Genomic DNA, 25,757 nt, shown 5'->3' on the forward strand with positions numbered 1-25,757 from the left:
CATTTGCTACCAGGGATGGAACCCGCACCCGCGCAGTGGAAGCGGGCCTTCTGAACCAGTGGTCCGCCAGGGAAGTCCCAGGGATATTCTAGATCAACGTTTAGGACTCAGCTCTAAAGACTGTGAGACTTGAAACTCCCAGGTCTATTCTAAAATCTCAAATGCAGCAGGAGAACGACAAGCTGTTTACTCAACACAGAAGCCTCCTGAGGAGTATAGAAAAAAAGAACTGTGGGGGAGATAAACACAAGGGGAGGTGGAATCTACCTGGAGATGAATTTGCTCTTGGGTTGAGTGGCCTGACTGGGGTGGGGAACAACGAGGGGCTGAGAGACTGACGGGTGATGTCCCAACGCAGCTCAGAAACTGGAAAGAGTGCCAGAGGTGAGCCAAACGAGCCAGCGTCCCGGCAGCGCCTCTGACCCCAGAAGTGGGCTTCCCCATTAGCACGTGTGCGTGCCCACGTGCGTGTGCGTGCATCACGCCAAGGATTGGCTACACCTGGAACCATGGCATGGCTCCCTCCTGATCGGCTCAGCTTGATGGACTTCAGAAAGCAAGGGAGCAGTCATTTCAGCCACAAGGGGGTGCTGCCCAGAAAAATAAAAAAAAAAAACCCAAAACACTCAAGGCTCAATTATGGACACAACACCCCTCACAGATGATTGTCACCTTTTGGTGCACGTGAAGCTTTGGATACTTACCTGCTATAGTACTTGTGTCCTTGAACTTCGGATTTGTGTCTGCAGAATGGTAAACGTGTTTCTAGATGCTGGTTATGACAGCTCTTGCCTCCTGTTTTAACCAGAATTGGGGGATGTTGGGGCCCCTCTGCCATTTCTATGGTCAATAGAGTGTAGATTCTATGGTACCCAGAGTCACGGGTTGAATAGAAAACTTTAAACTCAATCTGCTGTTTTTTTTTTTTTTTTTTCTGGCCAAGCCTCACTGATATGTAGGACCTCAGTTCTGGGATCAGGAATTGAACCCATGCACCCTGCAGTACAAGCTCAGAGTCTTAACCACTGAACTGCCTAGGAAGTCCCCAATCTCCTGTTTTCCAGATGAATTAAACTGAGGCCTGAAATTGTTACAAAGCTAATTTGAGTGTGCCTTAAGCTTCCCAGGTGGCGTTAGTGGTAAAGAATCCACCTGCCAATGCAGGAGACACAGGAGACTCAGGTTCCATCCCTGGGTCAGGAAGATCCCCTGGGATAGGAAATGGCAACCCACTCCAGTATTCTTGCCTGGAGAATCCCATGGACAGAGGAGTCTGGTGGGCTACAGTCCATAGGGTTGCAGAGTCAGACACGACTGAAGTGACTTTGCATGCATGTGTGCCGTGCTTATAGTTCTGCTTCTCCAGGCAGGAAAGAATCCCTGTTGAGCATTGTCTAAAGGGCCCTTTGTAGGGACTTCCCTGGAAGTCCAGTGGTTAAGACTCCATGCTTCCAATGCAGGAGAGGTAGGATTGATCCCTGGTCAGGGAACTAAGATCCCACGTGGGAAGGCAAAGAGAGGGAGAGAGAGAGAGAGAATGCCCTTTGTAGGGTTACACCAACCCCTGGTTGTAGGAGGCTTTGGTGCCATATAGGATTGTTATACTCCTCGTCATTGCAGGTGACCCCTTGGGAGGCAGCAACGATGGGAATCAGCCAATTAGCTGAAAGGAGGTGGATTGACAATGCAGTCATCTGGAAAACCATTTAATTTCACTTGCTGCCAACTTCCGATAAGAAGCATATACACAATCACCTAAGACAGGAGTGCCGCTTCATATTTTTTCCAAGAGTTTAAATATTACCACTTAGTGGTGATTACCTCTTTGCATATTTGTAAGAAAACAAATAAAATGAAATGTATTACTGGGTTATTAAGCCACATTTTGTTATAAGGGATGTAAATAAATTTCATATTTTAGTCTGCCAATTATGTTACTTCTCTCCAGCTTCTGAATATAATTAATTAAAACCATAATGCATCTGTGATCAAAGTTTATATTAATATTTAGATTATTAAAGTACAGAGAGAAAATGATTTTCCACAAAAGACGTTTTTACTTAGTAAATTAAATAATTCCCATTTTACACTAGGAGAGAAAAAAAGTAGAAAATAACTTGGAGATTTCTAACATGAGCAACTCAGAGGATGAATTCACATAATTATAAATACATTAATAGTTGTGGGGGATTATTTGCAACAAGGACTGCAGTAATTTCCTCTCTCTCTTCATGTCCTTGAGCATTTCACTTCTACTTTTAGCTTGCCCATGTGACTCGCTTTGGTTAATGGAACCATAGCAAGTGTAACATAAGCAAAGACTTGCAAAGTGTGCATTGGTCTTGGAAGCTCTATAATCACGAGATGTGAATTAGACCAGGCTAACCTGCTGGATGAGTGGGACACATGGCCAAGTCATCTTCTTCCTTACCTGCCATAGAGCCAACAATCAGACATAAGAATGAGGCCATCAGGACAAGCCAAGCTCCGCCAAGCTTACCCAGACCAGATGAACAGCCTGCCAAATAGTCAGCAAGTATAAATATTTATCCTTTTTAAAATTATCTTTTAAGTAACTATGTTTGGGGTGATTTGATTTGTAGCAGAAGTGAAATGTGGTCAAAGGTATCATCTTTAAATACTGTGTTTTTAGAGGAAAAAAATTAATAGCTCTGTTCCATTCCCATTACAACTTACTGAAAGAGTGGTGTACATGCCTTGTCTCTACTTCTTTTCTCCTAAATATCTTTAAACTCCAATTGGATTTCTACCTGCTCCAGTCTCCTGAACCTGCTTCTAGAACACCAAACTCTCCGAGCCTCCCACTCTTGTCCCTTCCAGTCTCCTTTCTGACTCTGCTACTCCTTCCCAGTTTCTAAAAGATTGAACTTCTGGGTCTTCTTCTCTATTTTACATGATTTCTCTGCATAATTCATCCTGTTCCATGGCTTTCAATGTCACCTGTACATTCATGGCTCTCATATTTACATCTCCAACCCTGCTCTCCCTTCTGAATGCCAGATTCCAATAGCCAGCTACCTCCCAGACATCTTCATATGGATATCAAATTCAGTGTGTTCATGTCAATGCATGGCAAAAACCACTACAATATTGTAAAGTAATTAGCCTCCAACTAATAATAATAAATGGAAAAAAAACTCAACATTCAGAAAATTAAAAAAAAAAATAGGACTCCTGATACCCCACCCTAGATTTCTAACATTCTTTTCCCATGGCTTTCCTAATATTAATATATCAGTTACTGGCATCTCCAGCCATCCAGTTGGCCAGACAATAAGATAGAATTTGTCCTCAATTTTCCCCTTTCTCTCTCCCTTTAAGTACAATCTATTAGCAAATTGTGTTAGTTCAATGCCCCAAATACATGTGCATCCTCCTAATATATTAGTTTGAAACACTGTCAATTGTTTTCTAAGCTAGTACAGTTTACTTTAAAATGGGTCCTGTTTCTACCCTTGCTCTGCCATAGTCTATTCTCTAGACAGCAGCCAAAATCATCATTTAAAAACATTCAGTTCAAATGAGATCATACCATTACCTTGCTTAAATCCTCCAGTGAGTTTAGATTGCACCACAAATAAAGGACCAACTCTTTACTGTCTAATCAAGCCTCTACCCACCTCTCTGTGGCAGACTCTTCGACTGGAATGTGGAATTTCATGAACATGGCTTTGATTATTTGTTTGTTGGCAATAGTCAATTCAGTAAGTATTAAAAAAGTGATTGGACAGTCATAAAATGAATAAATGGCTATGTTGGCACTTGTGTTCTAAATATTATAATTTCCTTAGATATTTCAATGAATCAAAAATATATGAAATGCATATGCCTTAACAAATAGTAAACATAAGGACTGCCATCCTTGAAACTTTGTGGTGATTATCATATGTAAGCTGGTCAGCAGATACCAACACGGAATTGAGTTTCCTAATCTTAACAGGAGTAATGAAATCCTGGAGTGATAAAATATTAGTGAAATGTTCCTTGTTTTTATTCTTTATTTTTTTGACCATATGGCATGCAGGATCTTGGTTCCCTGATCAAGGCTCACACCAAGGCTCCAATTTCATTTATTGCAAAATGGAAAGTTACAGAAGAGCTAAAAGTGTTGTGAATATATACAAAGCAAACACATATGTGTGTGCATGCACACACACACAGAGAAGTTAAGCCTAAAGTTACTGTACATAATCTTTATGCGATTATGAGAAATTCATCTCTATATGAAAGCCATTCTGGAACATCCCCACACTTCACACACTCACAGAATATTGCTTGTTACTGCACCTCTGGCTTGTTGCTGCTCTTGTGTTGTCAGGTAAGTCCAGGAGATCACAGTGCCCGGCAGCTCCAGGAGCAGTGGGGGATGTATTTATGGTTCCTACTCTAGGGGCTTTGCTACTGTGGGGAAGAATGCAATTCATGTTCTTTCTGCACTTCATGTGAAGCCAGAGTCTTTGCGAGTGTGCCAGCACTTGCCTTTGTCCTCATTCTGCTAGTAGAGCATTACAGTATCGGGAAGTCCCACCGCGGCTCCACGAAACACATCCATTAGTCTTGGTGCTTCCCCCAAACACACATTGTGCTTGCTGATGCACAAGCTGTGCCAGCTTGATCCATTTTGATTTTTAACTGAAATAATTCCCTCCCTTCCAGCCTCTGCCAAGCGTGGAAAGGAGAGCCAAGTGCCCTCCTCAGAGTCAGCCCCTCGCAGTTGTCTCAGACAGGTTGAAGTGCTGGAATCCTCAGGTACCTAGTTGAATGCCATCAAAACAGCCAGCCTGGGTGTTTCAAACAGAAGCAGGTTTGGGGAATGGCAGGGGGGATACATGATTTATTTAAACAGGATGAAAATTAGCCCTGGTATGTGTGGATTTCAAGGGAAGTCTTGCCAGATAGTAGCCACTTAGGTTGGCGTCATCACCCCAGCCTCAAATACTTGGGGATTCATTTCAGAATTGCCACACCCATTCAACACCATTCTTAACCAGTTTGACCATCACAAAGTTATTTTCCAAATCTCTAAAATAGGCTGTGGGCTCTCCTGGTAGCTCAGAATACCCACTCCAGTATTCTTGGGCTTCCCTGGTGGCTCAGATGGTGAAGAATCCACCTACAATGCAGGAGACCTGGGTTCAATCCCTGGGTTGGGTAGATCCCCAACTCAGGGGAGGGCATGGCAACCCACTCCAGTATTCCTGCCTGGAGAATCCCCATGGACAGAGGAGCCTGGTAGGCTATAGTCTATGGGGTTGCAAAGAGTCAGTCATGACTGCTTGACTAAGCCCAGCACAGGATGCTGCTGCTGCTGCTAAGTCACTTCAGTCGTGTCCGACTCTGTGCGACCCCATAGACGGCAGCCCACCAGGCTCCCCAGTCCCTGGGATTCTCCAGGCAAGAACACTGGAATGGCTTGCCATTTCCTTCTCCAATGCATAAAAGTGAAAAGTGAAAGTGAAGTCTCTCAGTCGTGTCCAACTCTTCGCGACCCCATGGACTGCAGCCTACCAGGCTCCTCTGCCCATGGGATTTTCCAGGCAAGAGTATTGGAGCGGGGTGCCATTGCCTTCTCCGAAACACAGCACAGAAAAGGTTGTACCTATTGGACTTGTGTCATTTCTTTGAACTTCCCAGCATCTGAACACTGTTGGGGAAGTCCTCCCCGTGAATCTGGGTGGGAGGCAAAGATAGGCTCTTGCTAGAGGACTTGACCTTGCTAATCCTTTCTGAACCTCCTCTGCAGCTGGGACAGAGGCAGATCAGGACAGGGGTGAGGGGGGTACCCTCTAGTGGTGGTCAGGACTATGTAGGAGAGGGGTGTACTCCCCAGACCAGTTCTGAGACGTCGTTTTGGGCATGATTTCTGTTGCTCAGACATCTCCTTAGGTCTGATACCATTTATAATAATAGAACTGGCAAGCAACATGTCTACGGCAAACTGGTTAACTCATACACTTGTTATTACTAAAACACAAAACAAACACTATAACCACTGCTGCATAAAAATTACCTCCCAAGTTACAAATGCTTACCACCTTTGATCCAGAAAGCTCACTTCTAGGAATGTATCCTGTGGATATATTTTTACGCAAGTGAAAAGATGAAACGAGAGATGTGTGGTATTGTCTGTTAGAGTGAAAGAGGAAAACCACGACCCACCAAAGGGGACCACTTAAGTAATATCCTGCAAACACCCACTGGATTATGAGACATCTATAAAAAAGTATGAAAAAAAGTGAAAGTGAAGTTGCTCAGTTGTGTCCAACTCTTTGCGACCCTATGGACTGTACCCCGCTAGGCTCCTCCATCCATGGGATTTTCCAGGCAAGAATACTGGAGTGGGTTGCCATTTCCTTCTCCAGGGGATCTTCCCGACCCAGGGATCGAACTCAGGTCTCTCATATTGTGGGCAGACCCTCTACCGTCTGAGACACTAGGGAATCCCTTGTTTCCTGGATTTTTTCCTGAAAAAAGTATGAGGAAAGCATTTTATATGTTGAAACAAAAAGATCTATTTTGATATAATTAAGAATGGATTGAGCCCATTCTTAAATTTAAAAAACCAAGATATACTAATGAATGCATAGAATGCTAGGTTCTGTGTATGAAAAGGAAAAAAGTAGGAACCTATGTTTGTAATTGCTCATATAATACTAACACTGTGGGATACATAAGAAATTATTGATATTTATTCAGAGGGCAGTGAGGGTGAAGTGGGAATAAGATAGTGAGGGTCTTTTCACTGGCTCTGTAGATTTTTCATTTTTTGACAATATGAAAGTATTACCTATGTCAAAGTGACTAAATTAAAATAAAAACAATGCAGTCAATACTTTTTTTGTAACATAACTGCGTGCTTTATTGAGAATACACAGTAAAGCAGTAATATAATACAATAGTAAGGCATATATTTGGTGAAGTCTGATATGTTGTGAAAATGCAGTAAAACTGAAGTTTTAAAAAAATAATTAGTAAATGTTACAGTGTTGGTGTTAAAACACAATATATTACGATACGCAAGTAAGAACCCAGTACCTGAAAACAATGACATAACATGCCACGTGATGTTTATGTTTCAGTTACATTATGACTTACAGTTTACTACTCGGTGGTTATAAGGAACATGAAATAATGTCCAAATTAATGCATAAAATGTAGCAATAAAGCTCTCAGTTTTTATTCAAATATTTTGAGACTCACTCCAGAACTAATGTCTAAAAGATAAAACAAAAAAGATTAAAACAAAATCAAGCACTCTATTTACCTCTGATTTTAGAATGAAACTTAAACTTAGTAGGAAGTAAAGTAACCCCTTGTTTTAAATCATGGTTAAAAAAAAAAAAACCACAAAACCTCAGGTAAAGAAAAAGTCCAGCGTCACATAAAGGAAAAAAAAAATGCCAAGATTAAAATCAAATCTTCATATCATTTGTTACCTTAGAGCTTTGGGTTTTCTTTTGGAAATTATAAAGGAAAAAGAAAATGGAGGAAAATGTTCACACAATGGACAGGTGGTGAAGCTGTGAAATCAGGTGTGCACAAATATTAGGAACACCCCAAAACCAAAGTGAGGTAGAAATAGCATGAGAAGCCATGTTTGATGTTAATTATCATTAGTAAAATAAGGAACAAAACCCACTCTCCAAAAGTTAATTACACTTGATGTAAGAGGTAACAGATTTGCAAAATGATAAGATCACAGGGTGATTTCTATTGAATGGATGATAAAAAAGTGAAAGACTAATAAGACAAAATGAAAGAGTAAAGCTTTTTTCCTACCAGTTAGTCCTCTTGCCTGTATTCCTCTTTTTGAATGATTTCTGTTTACTTATATATATTTAACCTGCCTAATCCACCAAAAAGGGGGTTGGAGTACCTCTTGAAACATTTGAATCCATTTGCATTCCCAATCAACAAACCTCCTGGAGTTACTTATAGAGAAATGCCGAACAGGGACGCAGGGGTCCTGGGTGGATATTTAACAGTGTCATAATGTGATGGGGCAACTGTCTTCCACATTTTCACAAGGGTTATTTTAAATTAAGTCTTGTGGCATTTACAAACTCATTGCAATGGGAAAAAAAAATCTTACAAAACTGGAAAACCAAGACACCCACTGCTGTTTCACTGTGAGAAAATAACTGCGTTGTAATTATAAAGCTCTCTCCATAAGGTTATGAACAGTCATCCAATCCTATACGTGAAGAGTGGTCTGCTCTCTCTGAGGGAATCTACAACCCTCCTGCCTGGGAGTTAAAAATGCCTTCAGATGCTCTCTTGCCAAAGCATCACTAACTCTAAACTGTGGCACTGTCAGCAGCAGGAAGCTGAATGTATCAACCAGTGGATTACTCTGACATAGTAAGTCCTGTGTATTCATTCATATGTCCCTTAAAAAAATTCAATACTCTAGTTGTCAGTGGAAAGTTCAAAATGAGAAACATCTGGAACTCTAGACTGTTTTAGTGTGGTAGTTTCCTTCTGGCTTCAGGCTCCAGGGAGGATTCATTCTAGACCAAGCAGGTGAGCCTGGATGATGAGAAGCAATTTCTTTCCATTAGGAAGTGGCAAGAACATTTGAACGAGAAATTTTAAATGTCTCTTGAAATTTATATTTACCTATATACCTACAGTGCTTACATACTGATAGACATATAGATGGGTAAAATGAAAACCCATGGCCAGTCCCACTCAGTCAACAATTCCAAACAGCTATGTGAAGTAGTCATTTGGTGGTCTTAGAGGAAGTCCTATCTTTAATATGCAAGAAAAGAAAAAAAAATCCATGAATTTCATATGGATACCACGCTAAAAGGATGCAAAACAATGCGCTGCCTCAGTTTGTGTTTGTGTGTTTGTCTGTGTGTGTGTGTATGTGTGTGTGTATGTAGGTATGTGTTTGTTTTTAGGGGTTTTTATAAACAACTTTTTTTTTTATAAAGCACACATTAGTTTACAATCTTTCTTTATAACTGTTATAAATTTTTAAACAACCCAAAATGCGTTCCATATAAAGAAATGGCAAGTTATTTAGCTATCAAGATTTTACATGTAGTTTTCTTATAACTTTTTGTACAATTGCATAGACGTGTAAAACCTGCCATTGTTAACAAAACAATAACAGACTTAGAAACTACTGAAATCTACAGTATAGTACCACTACCCTTCACAAAAATATAGATTTTTTTTTCTTGTAAACTCTTACTGTCTAATCCTCTTGGTTGTATGAATATTATAAAAACCATGCGGGAATCAGGAGTTGTAAAACATTTATTCTGCCCCTTCTTCATCTGTCATAACTGAAACTAAGGACTCCATCGCTCTGCCCAAATCATCTGCCAAGTGGAAAAGGCTTCCTACATTGTGTCCTGGAAAACAAAGAGAAAGAGAGACTTGATGCAAGGTGCAGACATCATCACCCCAACTCTTTGCCGCTGTGGAAATCATCCCCCGTTTCTAGGTGAAGACAACACAGACGCTGCATCGAGGGGGATACACAATAGGGCTTGGTTTTTCACCAGTGTTCCAGGAAGAAGCAAAGCCTTGTTAATGAAGCCATTCCACATTGTTAGTATCAGCCTCCTATCAGGGATCAGGCTCTTAGCATCATAGAAATGGCAAAAGTCCAAGACTATACTCCCCTTTCCCGTGTAGATATATATCAGAAGGATTCCATGGATAAGCACAAGATTCCCATTGTAAGAGGAATAATCCATGGTGGCATGTATCTTTTCCACCTGGTTGTGGGAGAATATTTACTATATACTTGTATTTAAAAGAAAACTTGTTTTTCCTATTAAACAACCACCACCACAACTATCACCACCATCTCCACCACCACCATTCTACTACCATCACCATGAACGTGAAGTCTTCATCTCAAGGCTGTTACAAGCTATTGGCTCACATCTAAGGCTATGGTGGAGGTGACTGTTTTCTCTCTGTTCTTATTTGAACTGAAAGATAAACTCTTGACCTTTTTATTCACTACTAACATTTGAATTAGGGAGCTTCAGGGGAAAAAAATAACTTTTGATTCCAAATTATTTGAGACTCTAATTAGAATATGACCCACATGTGTAGCATGCATTTGGGTATCCTGTGACTCCAGTTTTGATCTCCTCCTAAATGAGGGTTAAAGAATAGCCTTTTAATAATAATATGACATGACCTAGTATTAATCCCCCAGCATGGAGCATAAAGGCAGCCGAATGTCTCTCGGTACTTTGTGGTGAAATTCAGATCTAGAGTAAGATAATCGGAGACATACTTTATGACTTGCCTTTTCATGTATGTCCCATATTTTTATACAGCTAATTTTAATTCTTGGACATTATTAAATCATTCTACTATTCAAGTACTGCCTTTGAAAGGAAAAATGCTTTACTAGGCTATTACTACCTTGCCATGTATCAACTTTACAGATTCCCATAATAATTGTTAAAATCCCTATAAAAATTAAAGATAGACTAGGGCAGGCATTCTAGTCTAATATTTATTTCAAGAGACATATCGTTTTTAAATATACGAGAGGATCTGAAGAGGATTCATAGGCTGGCACTTAAACAGCCATGGCACCAGATCAAGTTAAGACTTATTAAAAGTTTAAGGCCGTGCAGCCATTTATATTATGGTGACCAAGTTTGTAAATCTCTTTGAGTTTTATTAGGGCAGAAAGTTTCAGTGAGGACTAATTGTGCTGTAAAAAAAATTTACTCTGGATTTTGGTTGAGCGTATGTACTATGCATAGAGCAGGCCAAGAGTTTGGCAGCCCTCAGTGAAGAACAAAAATCACCTTTAGGTTTTCTAAACCATAAAAACCACACAAAGACATAGTGAGTCCTTTGCTGCTCCTCAGAGCACAGAGATCAGCCTGATGCCAGCAGGTTAGAGAACTTCCCTTGTGTCTCCTTTTGACCGCCCAGCAACTCTGGGAAAGCTGTACAATTATTCATGTGTGATTGAAAATAGATGGACTAATTGCAAATTTTTAATTGCTTGCAATCTTAACAACAATCACTGAAACCACTAAAAGCAAAACCCAAGATTCTTACAACCTGACACATAAATATAATGCCAACCATTTCTCATGACCCACAGCTGCCTATAGTATAGTCCACCTGGTGGCTAGAAACATGTATTATCAAGCAGGCCAGAAATCACTTTTTCCCCTATCAGCTGATTAACAATGATTACAAAGGGCCTATTTTAGACTGTGTACCAGGAGATGTAGACTGCAGTTCAAAAGATAACCGAGACAAAGAAATGCATTTATAGATTAGATAGCCAGGTGGTACTTTTCCTACTCAAAATGGTGTTCAGTTACTACACGGAAGAAAAAGTCTTGAGTCTCTTAAGAGGCCTAAGTTCTAGGGGTATCTGCTGTTTACAAACTTACCAGGTCAAGCAGAGGGTCATGGTTCTTAATACACCACACACACTCCCACAAAATGTTAGGTGGCCGTTAACCTATCCAGATGGTTAAATATTCACAAAAGACTGCATGGCTGTCCAAAAAATGAACATATCTACATGATGCCTTTCACGACTGTGTTTACCTATACCCATTTCACCAGAAAAACAACTCTACAGTTTTCCATGGAGGTTTTCCTTCGGGCCAGAAAAAACAATTCTCTTGCTCAAAATGCTGCCCCGAAGAATCATACACCTGAACCTGCTGGAGGCATAAAACCACACACAAATAGGGACACAGAAAATAAAGGTTTGTATCTTGCGTCTATTATCCATGTGTGGAAGGCAGCAGACTGGTGAGAGCCTTCATTTCACCTGACAGATTGTTCTAAAGCCAAAATGAAAATCTCGTAACTAGGAGCACTAGAGGCCCTGAAAAACAGGCAGGATTCAGACATCTGTGATGAGCTTCAGGCACAAGTAGACCGAAAAATCTTTCTATAGAAAGTATTCATTTCATCCATCCTTAAGCAAGGACTGTTGACGAGAAAGGCACCGTGCATTTAACATTAGGCTAGCTGTATGTTTTTCCAAGTCGGCGCGAACTGTGACACATTGAGTTGCACACGCCACCTCTGCCTCAGGGAGCTGTCTGCTGCAGTGACTGGGAACTGAGAATTTCTGGCAGAGCCCCAAGACCTCAATAGCAATCTGGCACTCTGTTTTTTAAAAAACACCATTCCCAAAGAAATGGTGAGCATTCAACTGGCCAAAGGAACAGCCAGAATACCGTGGTGAAATGTGCTTCTCTCCTTCTAGAATTTAATCTTGGAAAAAAAATATCTGGTCTACTGTACATTTGGGGGACATTTTCATAACAATAAAAAACATCACTATTATTTGGATTTCCTGACTTCCTGGAAACTTGTCTGATTGTAATACACCTCAGGTAGTAGAGTTTCCACATGCCTATGGGACTGCAACTACATGTGCTGGTCTTTTCTAAAAGTCATTCATAAGAGACATATGTTCAGGGTGGTTAAGAAAACACAGTGCAACTTTTTACCACAAGTTAAAATAAATTTTAAGGAGAACTTACCATCAGAGTGAACCCAAGAAGTCTCACATTAGAAGGCAAACCGTCAGGAGCATTCAATACTTCACAGATTCAGGTTTCCTGTTTTTCCTCCCAGCCTACCACTCCCTCCCTCGGACCCCACAAGCCTTGGAAGGGGGTACAGGTGGAGACACACTGGAGGATCATTCAGTCGATTTGACCTGCATGGCATAGCACTGGCAGAATTTCCAGTGTGACTCCTTACATTTAAATGAATCAGTGGCTACCCTTGTCCATGCTTGTGCTAAGGATTCAGAGCCCTCTCCTAAGGACTCCCCACCCATCCAGCCTGTCTCGCACCAGAGTATTTGCTATTGTCATCCACGGGAGAGCATCCCTTCTTGCTTCCTTCATACTCAACTCTTGGTAAGAACGACCTTGTTTCATTTGGGCTGTCACTCAGCATGCCATTTCATGAGGTAATTCAGTGTTTAGATAATATTCCGGGTAGTATGCAGAAGGAAGTGGCTTTTACTATTAAACCCCAAACCACATTCAGTGATAACACTGTACCCTACCTATAAAAGGCATTAAAAAAAGTCCCTCTAGACTCCAAAATTCACTTTTTATTCCTGACTGGGTGTGGGTCTGTTTGGTTCCAGATGCCAAGTTAAAAACAAACAAACAAACTCCTCTAATGGGCAAGTTGAGATGTCATATGCTTTGCACACATCGTTTTCTAAGTGGCAGTAAAGCATATAGTTAAGAGCGTGGCTCTGGACCCAGACTGCCTGGATTCAAATCCTGGCTTTGTCACCTTGGACACCCTGCTTACCTGTTTATTGACTCACTTTCCTTATCTTTAAAATGGGGTTGATACGAGTACCTACCTCAAAGGCTTGTTGTGAAGACTACATAATGAAAAAGATGGCAAGTGCTTAGAAAAGTCCTTGGCATACAGTAAGTGCTCAAAAAACAATGTTAGCTAAAGTGGGAAAGAGAGAGTGTAGGAACCAGGAAAAAGAAAAGGAAAACAAAATGAAGTCATCCAAGAAGAATAAAAACCAAGGGCACTGGCAGAAAACACTAGGGTCTTGGAAGTGGAAGGAAGCTTTATGACTCATCGACTATGTGTGAGGCTAAATGTATTGTGAAGATTTTGTTTGTGTTGCAAATGGCAACAGATGATGAACTTCCGGATTCCAACTTAGGGACTACAAAGGGTTGCCCTTTAAAAGAGTCCTGTTCCCCCAACCCCTGGTCCTGTTGTCATGGTGATGACAATGGCCATGAACATTTTAGGCATGTTCCTCATGAGCTGCAAGTGGAGAGGTGACTACCATCCTTATATGATGACATGTGTAATACACACATGCGCGTGCACGCACACAATTCTTACACAGACGCCAAACATAGAAAGCGGGATGAGACAGACAGAAGCCATGGCTGTGAGCCTGAATCTCACTAACCTCTCTCATTGGCTTCCCAGGGGTATTTCTTCCTTTAATAATAGAGAGAGGAAGAGGCAGAGATATCAGAAAGGAAAAAAAAACATGCATAAATATACAGTTTCATACCAATTTGCTTCTTTTACCAAACAAATGTTGAGATGACAATTCATTTATCCCCTTCTGGAAAAAAAAAACAGAAACAAAAAACCCAAAAGACACATCCAGTCAAATAACCTTTACATACACTTAAAATTGGTGTAAACAGATAACATGATCCAGAAGACATCACTCAGAGGATCCACAGAGCTCATGTGTCTAAGTGGATGAAAGTTGGCTCAGCAGGGAAACCTGACAAGCTGAGCATTGTTTTCAAGGGCAACTGTAGAATCTCAAGTTTACTCGTCAAAAATCTCAGAATCTCTTGATTGTCCACTTGACAAGCAACACACCAAACCATACACGGTAGTTGGTTTGGGGGGCCAAAAATCTGCACTGTGAAAGCAAGGTGGAATACTGCTTCTTAGAGCCTAGACCCCATCCTCTCGGGAGAACTTGTTCTGTCTGATAGGAGCTCAGCATGTCTGTGACAGGACTGGGGGCATTGGAGAAAATGGAAACAAAGCAGAAAAAGAGTTAAGTCCCACTATGGGCAAGCCACGGAGCACAATTCAGCAATGAACCTTCACCTTCCATCTCATGATTCAGCAGATCCCAGGAGCCTGGAGGGTCTGTCACAGACCCCCCTGGCCTTGTTGGTTTTCTAGAATCCTATGTCTGTATATGCAGTTATGTGTTTTTGAAAAGCAGGCTGTGGTGAGAAAGTTTTGCTATGCTAGTATTTATAACTGGACAGAAAACGAGGGACTGCTGATCGTACCTGGCATGTCTTGGGCATGTGATCTCCTTTTTATCTCCAGGGTACTCCAAAGTGAAGTCCTGGTTGTTAAACTGTGGCTTTAATAGTGGGATATTTCCTAAATCAATCTTCTCTGGAATCCAGTATATAGAGCAAGATATAAGCAGAGCAGAGCCCCTCCCCCCAACACACCATGGTCAGGGGCTCCAAAAGGACCTATGAACCAGGGATTCCTCATTGACAGCAAAGAGATCTGGAGCTACTCATCCAGAAGAAAGCTTTCGACACTCAAGTCTAGGACTGAACTTCTAGCATACAGGTAAAGGTTTTCTAAGTATGACCTTCTCCTGCCTCCGCCTTCCTTCCGAATTTTCCTGAGTCAGCCCTTTCTTGGGGATACAAAAATGGCAGGCATGACGAGGTAAAAAACATGGTCAAGGTATTCACGATGCTCTTCAAACCAGAAAAGAGAGAGAGACAAAAAAGTACTGGCTCAGCAGTTGTGGGTGTTTCCAATGGTAGGACCATAGCAGACAATGGAAAAAAGGAAAGGGGGAGAACAGCATCATTTTTGAGGGCCCAAACCCAACATGAATGAGTCATCTATTCTCCTTGACACCACTGGCAAAATGAAAAAGAAATCTTTTACTTCATGGTTATACTGTCTGGTGGTAGAATTAACTCTCTTCCCTTATAAGATTATGGGCTCCTTGAAGGCGGGTCCACATGCTGCTCACCTACCTCTCTACCCCTGATACCTCTACTGTACCTTGACACTGTGGGTATCTGGTAACTGCCAGGTGAACTAAGGTAGGAAGGTCACCACACTAGGTCATGGCCAAGAGTCCTTTGATGTTTTTGGACACTTGGCCTTGCTTGCTGTCCTTTAGCTTGGATGCCAAGGGCTGCTAACTGGTTCTGGCTTGTAACTTGGGTCTATTTTTCTATTTTTTAAATTTAAGTATAGTTGATTTACAATGTTGTGTTAGTTTCATGTATATAGTAAAGTGATTCATATATATATATATATATATATATATATATATATGTGTATGTATGTATGTATGTTATGGTGCTTGTTTAGTCACTAAGTTGTGTCTAACTCTTTGCGACCCCACGGACTGTAACTTGCCAGGCTCCTCTACCCATGGGATTTCCCAGGCAAGAATACTGGAGTGGGTTGCCATTTCCTTCTCCAGGGGATCTTCCCACCCCAGGGATGGAATACACATCTCCTTTGTCTCCTGCACTGCAGGTGGATTCTTTACTACTGAGCCACCCGGGAAGCTATATGTGTATGTGTGTGTGTGTGTGTGTGTGTGTGTGTATACACACACATATATATATACACATACATACATATAGTTATTTATTCTTTTTTGGGGGGTAAGTTTTCTTTAAGAATTTTTTATGTGGACCATTTTTAAAGTTTTTATGGAATTTGTTACAATATTGCTTCTTTTTTATGTTTTGGACTTCTGATTTTTTTTGCCTCCAGTCATGTGACATCTTAGTTTCCCAGTCAGGGATCAAACCCACACCCCCTGCGTTGGAAAGTCTTAACCACTGGACCAACAGGGCAGTCCCCATATATTGTTTTTCTGATTCTTTTTCCACATAAGTTATTACAAAATATTGAGTCTGGTTCCCTGTGCTATATAGTAGGTCCTTGACTTGGGTGTATTTTTAAAGACTTCAGAACCTTAGGAAGGTCAGGGTTGTTAGAAAGCAATGTGATTTAGTTCTGGAATGCAATTATAGTTACTAGAATGATAAAGGCTACAGATCTTTATTAATTCTTCACCAAGCCATATTCAGAGCTCAGGGTCAACTGGTCACTGCTGAAGGTGCAGCAGATGCTTTGGATTGTTTCAGGCACCTCTTCAGAAGCCATGCTTTCTGTGAAATGAACCACCCCAAGTTACATGATCCCTAAGTTCTTTCAAAAACCCTCCCTCATCACTTTGGATTCTGGTGTACTTATTAGCATAGTACAAACGGAGGTCCACTGTGTGTTCAAAAAGACTTAAAACACATGTTTTCTGCTTTTATCAGGAGTAGTTTCTATGCTGGCAAAACAGAGGCTCACTGATTGCGTCATTTAAAAAAAATCTTTACCAATAAATCAAGTACCAGATAAAAGTTGCATTGCAAAAACACATTCTTTGGAAATGAGTCTCCTTAGACCTTGGGTTAGGGGGTCCATCTGGCAATGTGGTATGCTGTCTGTCAGGAAATGAATCAAGAGAAAGAGGAAGTGTGTCAGGGAGTCCTGAGTCTAAATAAAGGGCTTGGTCAGGTCTGGAGAAGTCGCGTTTCCTCAGGCAGTGGGAAGCCAAGATGATTGGCTGTAATTCATTGTTCAGAGTCACAGTCCCAGGATGTTCCTGTTTCTGGGTATCTTTATTAGCTTCTGTATCTCAATTCACTGATGGTTTTTAAAAGTTCAGGAAGAATGAGTCCCTTTTAAGGATCTCTGTTTCATTACAAGTAAAAGAAGACTGAAATGGCTATAGTTGATTGAAAATGCAGGGTCTTTGGTGAACACGGATATAAATGTATAAATCAATTCAGAGGCACAGTTTTGCTGAGCTGAAAGTTGATCAGCTCTGAAATCTGTGACTGTACATACATCATCAGCTAGAGTGGACAACACTGTAATCATGTAAAGCCGGAGTTGGCAAAGTTGCTCTGTAAAGGCCCAGACAGTAACTATTTCAGGCTTTGCCAGTCACAAGGTCTCTGGAGCAGCTCTTCAGCTCTGGCACAACTATCTGCCCTTGGGAGTGAGAAAGCCTCCGTAGACAATATGTAAATGAGTGGGGGTGGCTGTGTTATGATGACAGCTTAGTTATGAAGGCAGGTAGTGAGCCAGATTTGGCCCACAGACTGCAGTTCACCGACCCCTGATATAAAGGAGCTTGGATCCTTTCTGGAAGCCGAGAGGAAAGAGAAGGGAGCCCGGGACTAGGATGCTTCCATCCATCTGCAGGCTTTCTGTTGCTCTTCCATGAAAGAACCACAGACAAGGCTTGGATTGTAGGTTTTGCAGAGCTGTTGGGTTGCTAATTTAGAGGCATTTAACAGACTGTATGTGGGCTTATCTAGGAGGGGGAGTATGAGAGAGAGAGGATGGCATGGGCTGTTGGGGATAAAAATAATGTAGCACAGGTCAGCAGGTAAAAGATGATGCAGGCAGCAGACAGAACTGACTGACAGTGCTGACCACTTCCTGAGCTGTCTCACTGCACTAAGAGCTTATCTGGGATCCTGTCATTAATCTATATGGACAATGACACCTCATTTTTACAGGGGCCAATACAAACCCAGACTAGGGAAGCATTTTCTTTCATGAATGTGCATGCATCAACAAAGCTTTGTTTGACTGCTAGATGATCAGAGATATGTGGACAGATCGCTTCAAGAGTTGATGTTAAAATGATGTTTATTGTTCGTTCTAACCAGGTAGCATTCCTATAGAATGATGGTGGGGATTTAGAAATTGTCTTATGGTAGATAATGATTCTTATTACAGTAGAGTTCAACTCCTCCATTTATAGACACAGGGAGAGATTATATAGGTAGATTAAATAGGTTAACTACAAATTGGCTAACATTCTGGGTTTAAAATACACCAAGGCCCTCAAGCTCCTCCAGTGGTTGTAAGTAACTAACCAGAGCTAAAGATTCATCAGGAAAGATAGGATCACAAAACTAAACACGCACACATTCTCAGTGTGAACTGCCTGCAGTTCAGAGCCATTCTGAGACAGGGTAGTGCTGACTATCACCTGATCACTAAGTGGAGGAGCAGGCAGCTCCCTTTATTAATTCGTAGAACAGTTTAGCCAAGGCCATCAAGATAACAGCTGAAGCTCAGTTGAACAAGGCTCTTCCCTCCTTTGGGTATCCAGGTACTTCTAGTGGAATGGTGAAGATTAGCTGATGCCTGAAGAGTTACTGCTAAGTCAAAACTTTGGGAAAGTGTAACAAAAAAGTTGTGAATTTAAAGTACACACTCCCTATTTATATGCTTTGTATTTATGAAAGACACAATACTAAAAAGTCTTTTCCTTTGTGGGCAATTACCTAGCAGGGTTAAGGAAACCATGAGGTGGTATTTAATAGCACTTTCCCACTAAATGTCAGACCTTTGGGTCTGACATCTGTTTTCAGTTATGCAAACAGCTGTCCAAGACAGCTGTAGCAAGCATGAACTCCACTTTTTGTAATACACCGATGGGAACGTGGATGGCAGACTTAGATGAAAAATCCAGTGTTCTCTAAGACACTAGCCAGGGTTTGGCAGAAATTTCCATGGTGAAACTCTTAAAACATCATTTTTAAAAAAAATATATTAACCTGGGTCAGGAAAGCTGAGATCAGTTAGAGTAGTATTTTTTTTTTTCCTGGTGAAAATGCAACATTTAATTTTGTATGTCTGTTCTAATTTTTTCAATGCATGGATCTTGCTTGTTTCTTTATTAATAAAAGACTGCAGTTGACCTTTAAACAACATGGGTCTGAACTGTGTGGGTCCACTTACACACAGATTGTTTTCAATAAGTATAGTACCTGTATTTTCATTTTACAGATCTTTAAAATAAGTGTGGGGAATAGTGTGCTCGATTATGGATCACAGTATGTGGAACTAAAAGAACTAGAGTTTGAATCCTGATTCTACACAAACTATTTCAGCTTCCTGCCCTTGGCTGAGTCACCAGTTCCTTTGTTATTAGTGAAGCAGAGAGAGCAGTATGAAGGTTTTCAACTGCTAGGGAACAGTGTTTTTAAACCACTGGATCAGAAATCAATATAGTGGGTTGCGACCAGCATTTTATTTTTAAATACATAAAACAGAAACAGTGTGGTTGTATGTAGTAAAGAAAGTATTGTCATGAAACTTTTGTTTCTGATCTTTGTGTGTATATGTGAGTACATAAATATATGTTTGCTATAGGGTACATACATATATGTGTGTACATACACACACAAATAACTTGTATCTTTACCCCAGTCTGAGATGTAATATTTTCTCTTATTATGGATAATGATCAGAAAAGATCAAAAGCCACTGTGTTTAACATCAAAGATGCTAAAATGATCTTTCAAGGCCTTTCCAATTCGGGAGAGTCTCTAATCCTGAAACATTAACAATCTCAAGATTTCTGGCATAATATCAATGTATCTACCAATTGTTAATATAGTTCCACTACATCCTACTATATATATATATATATATATATACACACACACATGCATATATATATATATATATGTATGTGTATGTATATATTATCCATTGTTTGAAAATTAAAAAATGTCTTTAGTTAGAAATAAAGTATCCAAAAATCCACTTTTATAATTTTTATTTTTTTGGGTGAAGTAGAAAAGAATTGCTTTATTGCAGGGAGCCAAGCCAGGAGTCTAGGGTAACTAGTGCTCAAAAGACCTGAACTCCTCTAAGGCTTTCAACGAAAGGTTTATAAAGACAGGGTGAGGGAGGGGGGTTGTGTTTGTGATAAGCTCATGGACATTCTTCTGATTGGTTGGTGATGAGGTAATTGGGAGTCAGCATCAACCTTCTGGTTCCCACCTATCTGGGATCTAGATGCTTGAAAAACCACTTTTTAGAGTGCATTGATCATCAGCCTTTTTACAATGAAAAGACATTTTATCCATTTAAATTTATGGACAGATAGGTGGAATACTGTGACATATAACAGGAAATATATATTTAGTCTTCATCCCTCTTCAAGGCACAATACTCTTAAAACCCTTGGAATTTCCTGTGGTCAGCAGCAGCGAAGTGTCTTTTGTTATGTGCTATTGAGGTGACTTTTGGATGGATGCTGGTTGCTAGGGGAGCCAATCAAGTGATGAGAGGGTTGGAACTTTGAGTCCTACCCCCTGACCTCCAGGAAGAGGAGAGGACATGCCTGTGTGCTCAGTCGCTTCAGTTGTGTCCAGCTGTTTGCAACCCCATGGACTTTAGCCCGCCAGGCTCCTTTGTCCATGGAATTCTCCAGGCAAGCATACTGGAGTGGGTTGTCATGCCCTCTTCCCAACCCAGGGATCGAACCTGTGGCTCATGCACTGCAAGCAGATTCTTTACTACTGAGCCACTAGGGAGCCCAGAGGGGCGGGGCTGGAGGTTAACTTTAATCACCAGTGGCTAATGATTTAAGCAGTCACACCTATGTAATGAAGCCTTCACATAAACCAGAAAGAACAGGGTTTGGAGAGCTTCCTGGTTGGTGATCATGTGGAGACAAAGTGGGGAGAGTGGTGAGCTCAGGGTGGCCATGGAAGCTCCACCCCCTTTCCCCATGCCTTGCTCCATGCATCTCTTCTGATTATATCTTTCTATCACATACCCATGATCTTGTAAAGAAAATGTTTCTCTAAGTTCTGTGTGCTGTTCTGGCAAATTAACTGACCCAAAGAGAGTGTTGTTGGAATCTCTAGGGTATAGCCAGTGGGTCAGAAACCCAGCAGACAACCCACACTTAAAATTGGCATTCTGAAGTGAGGAGAGGAGAGGCTGCCTTGTGGGACTGAGACCTTAACCTGTGGACTTTGATCCTGTCTCTGGGTAGGTAAGAGTCAGAACTGAGCTGAACTGGAGCATATATCTGCTGCATATACCAGCAGCATATACCTGCTGATATATGAGAACTGTTTGGCAGTGTGGGAAAAAGAACCTACACATTGCAATGGGGTGCAAAATCATAAAGGGCCTATGATAAGGTATAATTTGGTAGGAATTAACAAAAAAAAAATGTCAGGGTCATCACATCATGGAGAGACCAGTCAGCTCTTCCAGCACCTTATCTACTCTCTTGTTCTGTGTTTGTTTGTTGATTTCATTGTGTTTGCTTCAGGACAATGAAAGAATTCTCTCAGGCCACCAGGGTACTGTTGAGTAAGTAGGAACTTGGTTAATGGAATTGGTTTCAGACAAAGCCTGCTTATGCCCTATTTGAGAAGTCCAATTAGCACTCAGGGGATGAAATACTTCCATAAGCACTAAGTTAGTAAACACTAACCAGGCGGCCTGAAGAGAGTTTCCCAGGTTTCCATGTAAGTAAATTACCATCATACAAGTGAATGTAAGATCAGAGGCTGACTGCCAAATGCCCTATCAGAGGAGGTGTACTTCTGGTCTTTCACACTCCTGTGCTGTTTAGCCGCAAAGACATTAAGAGGGGGATACAGGGAGAGGGTGCCTAGCGCTCACCTTAGGATAATCAGGATGGCCAGGGACCCGGTATGGGTGTGAAAAGGCTGCCACTGGGGGAGCAGAGCCCTGCACCCTGCTCCAGTCTCTCCTTGGATCTACTCTAGTGATTTGGATGTGAAAGAAATGCCCGAGGTGACCACTAACTTCCCACAGAATCCATAAACAAGCTTTCAGGCCAAGGACTGAGGATGAGACGCAGGTCTGTGACCTTCCAGAGAAAGCTGGGGGTCAGTGAAATGTGTATGAGAGCTGGGCTCCACAGCACTGGGCCCATGAGGAGCTGTGTGATCTTGAGGAAGACCCTTGCTCTGCCTGGAGGACCCCACGCCCTCCTATTTATTTCGAAGGGTGTTTCTAGGGTTCTCTCATGGTGCAGATGTCTCCATCATAGGAGTAATACAGTTAATTGTGCCGTGATGTGAACGTCTGGGAGGGCTGTGTCCCCAGCTGACCATAAGCACCTTGACGGCAAGAACTTGGCATTTCTCCTTTGCATCCCTAACACCTCCGCTGGCACATAGTAGGCGCTAGTGACAGGAGGCAGGATAAAGGTGAATGCATTTGATTTTGGTCAGACCAGCATGCGGTCTTCTTGTTATGAATCAGGGCATCTAGGGAGTCAGCGAAGGCAGGATGGAGAAGAGTCTGGCCAGGTGGGGGATAAGGAGGTGGGTGGAAGACACAAGAATTTTATCTCTTAAAATCAACACATCAGAGGCACTCAGCAGTGAAAATATGGCTGGTGCAGACATTTAAAATTAGCTTCCCCTTACGGTTCCTTAGCAACGCTCTATCAGAATGTTATTGCTTTTAATGTGCCTTGCACAACGCTCACTCGCACATCAAATAGCTGGGAAATGGCCATTGTTAACTGACACTGAACAAAAGGATAGGAAAAACATAGGGCTGCAAACACCCTCCTCATTGCCCTTATGGAGAGGAACAAATAGACCCATTGTCTGTTGCCCTTCCCTCCTTGGCAGCCCATTAGGGGTCCTAATCACTGGCCACAGAGCCTTATGCTTTCTCCCTTTGGCTTCTCTAGAATTTCCTTCTATTTGCTCACAGGTGACTGCTGCCATTATGTTTTTTTTTTAATTGAAGTATAACTGACATATGACATTATATTAGTATCAGGTGTACAACCTAGTGATTTGACATTTGTATGCATTGCAAAATGATCACCCTAATAGGTCTATGTACCATCTGTCACCATACAAAGTTACAGGTTTTTCTCTTGCGGTGAGAACTCCTAAGATTTTCACTCTTAGCAATTTTCACATTTGCAATACAATATTATTTACTCTTGTCCACATGCTCTCTGCCATTCTTTTTATTCACTGAAGGGGGAGCGGGTCAGTGACTTTGTTTTATGTTAGAGCAACGAACCAAGAAAAATAGTCCAAGAAACTAATGCCTTTCTTTGTGAAAACTGCATTCCAAGGAAGTGAAAAAAAAAATAACAAACTAGTTCAATATATATTTAACTGTACTTACATTTAAATGAATGGGTAAGATAAAGTTTTTAAATATACATAAAGGACATCAGATTGCAAGCTCAAGTGCCCACCACTACTGTACACTAGGCATATTCTTCACTTTGCTGTATCACGTGGTAGCTCTATGTCTCTGGTAAAGGCACCATCAAGGCATTAATTTCCTCATCTGTAAATCTCACTTAATAATTGCTCCATAGTACAAGCTATCTCATAATTAACTCTTCAGACTAATGTGCCAAGCAAGGGAGACAACCTTATGAATGTTAAGTTAGTATTCTTATTTCTGGAAACAGGCTATTTGAATTCAAAACACTCCAAGTCAGAAATTCACATTTGAAAGGAAATTCTTCTCACAATGATCCCAAATTGGCATTCTGTCAGCACTTGTTTATGTTAACATGTAAACTACACATGCCAGTTGTGTACGGCAGTGAGCAGTCTACTTCCGGTGAGTCTGAGTGACTTCCGAGTCATGGCACTTACCTCTTGAACTAGGGAAGGAGTTGTTGAGTTGTTCCATCACTTCCTCTAACCCTGTGCTTGAGTCCTGGGGAGGACTGAGAAGGTCTTCCTCGCCTAAATGAAAGCAAACACAAACAATGGCAAATTACACTTTAGGAAAAAAAACTGTGACACTAGAGAAAAGGTTCATGATAGCATTTTAAAATCCATCATAAACTCTTTGCCACTTGTTCATAAATAACAGAAATAAAAATAACCCCTCAAGCTAACTAATTAGGGAGCAGTTCCTTCAAGGAATGAAGAATTTCAGTTCCTTCAAGGGATGAAGAATTTCATGCAGGGATTTATGTACGTCATTATCCTTGGAAAAGAAAACTGTGTACCTGCTTAGAAGTTAAGATAAAGTTGCCATAAGTTGCTTATGCCCCATTAACAAATGTGAAATGCTGTTCTTTGTAATAAAAAAGGATTAGTGCACACTTGCAGTGTGTCTCTTCAACACAAAAGAAGAATGTGACATTTTGAATTCACTTTATGAATGTAAGGAGTGGGGACATTGATGTATTTTTTCCACTCTTTCCTTTGACATTTAACAAAAAAATACAAACAAAACTCAAATACCTTTGAAGTCCAGTTTAACAGGGAGAAATAAAGAGTTTCATGTGATCTATAAAGGTAATGAAATATTGGTATTTTAAGGACTGTACATATGGAGATACTGGGAAGTTATGTTCCTTTCCTCTTTGTTACATGGGGTTACTTCATAATTATGTTTTTGGAGGCTTACAAAGGGAAACTTGTTTTTAATTTTTGAGAATTTGTTTCTGCAAAGAAAGAAAGATGATTTGGAAGGAAAGGAGGTTAGGCATGGATGGTCTTCTGGGGATGGGAGTATCCTTGTAAAGTTTTTTGATCTGTGTCTCTATTGTTTATTCGTGTGTCAAGGAAACACACCTCAAATAGCATTTGCAGTAAGGGAGAAATTTCTTAAGAGCAAACAAAATTATTTTGAACTTTGAAGGTCTCTGAAAGTCATTTTTCATAACATTCAATCTTCCAACTGTGAAAATAACGTGTTTTTGTGTTCTGTTTGTTCAGTACATTGTCACTTCCATTTAAAACAAGACCTTGTTTCAGCAAACCAACAATAATGGACACATTTAAGGACAACCTCAGGTTCACATCTGACTTTAAAAGGGAGCCAGTGATGTAATGACTTAAATATGTTTGTCATTTCCTTTGGTCTATGCCACTTGGAATTTCATCTCTGATTATAACCCTGCATTTATTACCAAGTTTTCGCCTTTTCTTTCTTAAAGCAGAAGCTGAAAGAATCATTAGCAGTGCTTACCACTGAGATAAAATCATATGCAAGGTGAATGTGAGGCTGTATACCGTTATTAGAAAGGAGGGCTAAGGACCTGGGAGAAACAAAAACCCCTCTGATTCAGTGAGTCTCCAGGTAACATACCATAGGAAACCTCTTTGAAGTACTAAGGACAGGAAATGATTGCTAAAGAATTCAGGTCATAAGGTGGAAAAGGAAGTTAGAATATTTATCCATCCACACGCACAAACTACTTGCTCATATTCATGCCTTTAAAAGTCAAAGAATGAAATTCAGCATCTGTAGTTTCTTCTTGCCTGTGCTTTTAGACTACCATCATCTGAAATAGATGGAATGAATGAAATATCGCCAGAAGGAACAGGATGCTGACAGCTGCAGGGTTGATTATATCTCTTGGTTCCATTACC

The 25,757-nt window shown here is 40.9% G+C and overlaps 1 protein-coding gene across 4 annotated transcripts in view; it reads right to left on the reverse strand.

The window, feature by feature from the left end:
* Positions 1 to 7,355: 7,355 nt before the first annotated feature.
* The window catches only part of DMD (dystrophin), a 2,163,935-nt gene continuing 2,145,533 nt past the window's right edge, over positions 7,356 to 25,757 (reverse strand). For 3 of the 4 annotated variants that reach the window (XM_065915496.1, XM_065915498.1, XM_065915497.1), the window contains 2 exons: positions 24,024 to 24,116; positions 7,356 to 9,389 (listed from right to left, as the gene is read on the reverse strand). In XM_065915496.1, the coding sequence (XP_065771568.1) occupies positions 9,292 to 9,389; positions 24,024 to 24,116 (191 nt within the window). In that variant the 3' untranslated portion in view covers positions 7,356 to 9,291. Of the gene's footprint in view, positions 9,390 to 13,960; positions 13,993 to 24,023; positions 24,117 to 25,757 lie in introns of all 4 variants that reach the window. The other variant, XM_065915495.1, reaches the window with a different exon arrangement.

This window comes from Muntiacus reevesi, chromosome X, assembly GCF_963930625.1.
Source record: "Muntiacus reevesi chromosome X, mMunRee1.1, whole genome shotgun sequence".
Classification (NCBI taxonomy): Eukaryota; Metazoa; Chordata; class Mammalia; order Artiodactyla; family Cervidae; genus Muntiacus; species Muntiacus reevesi.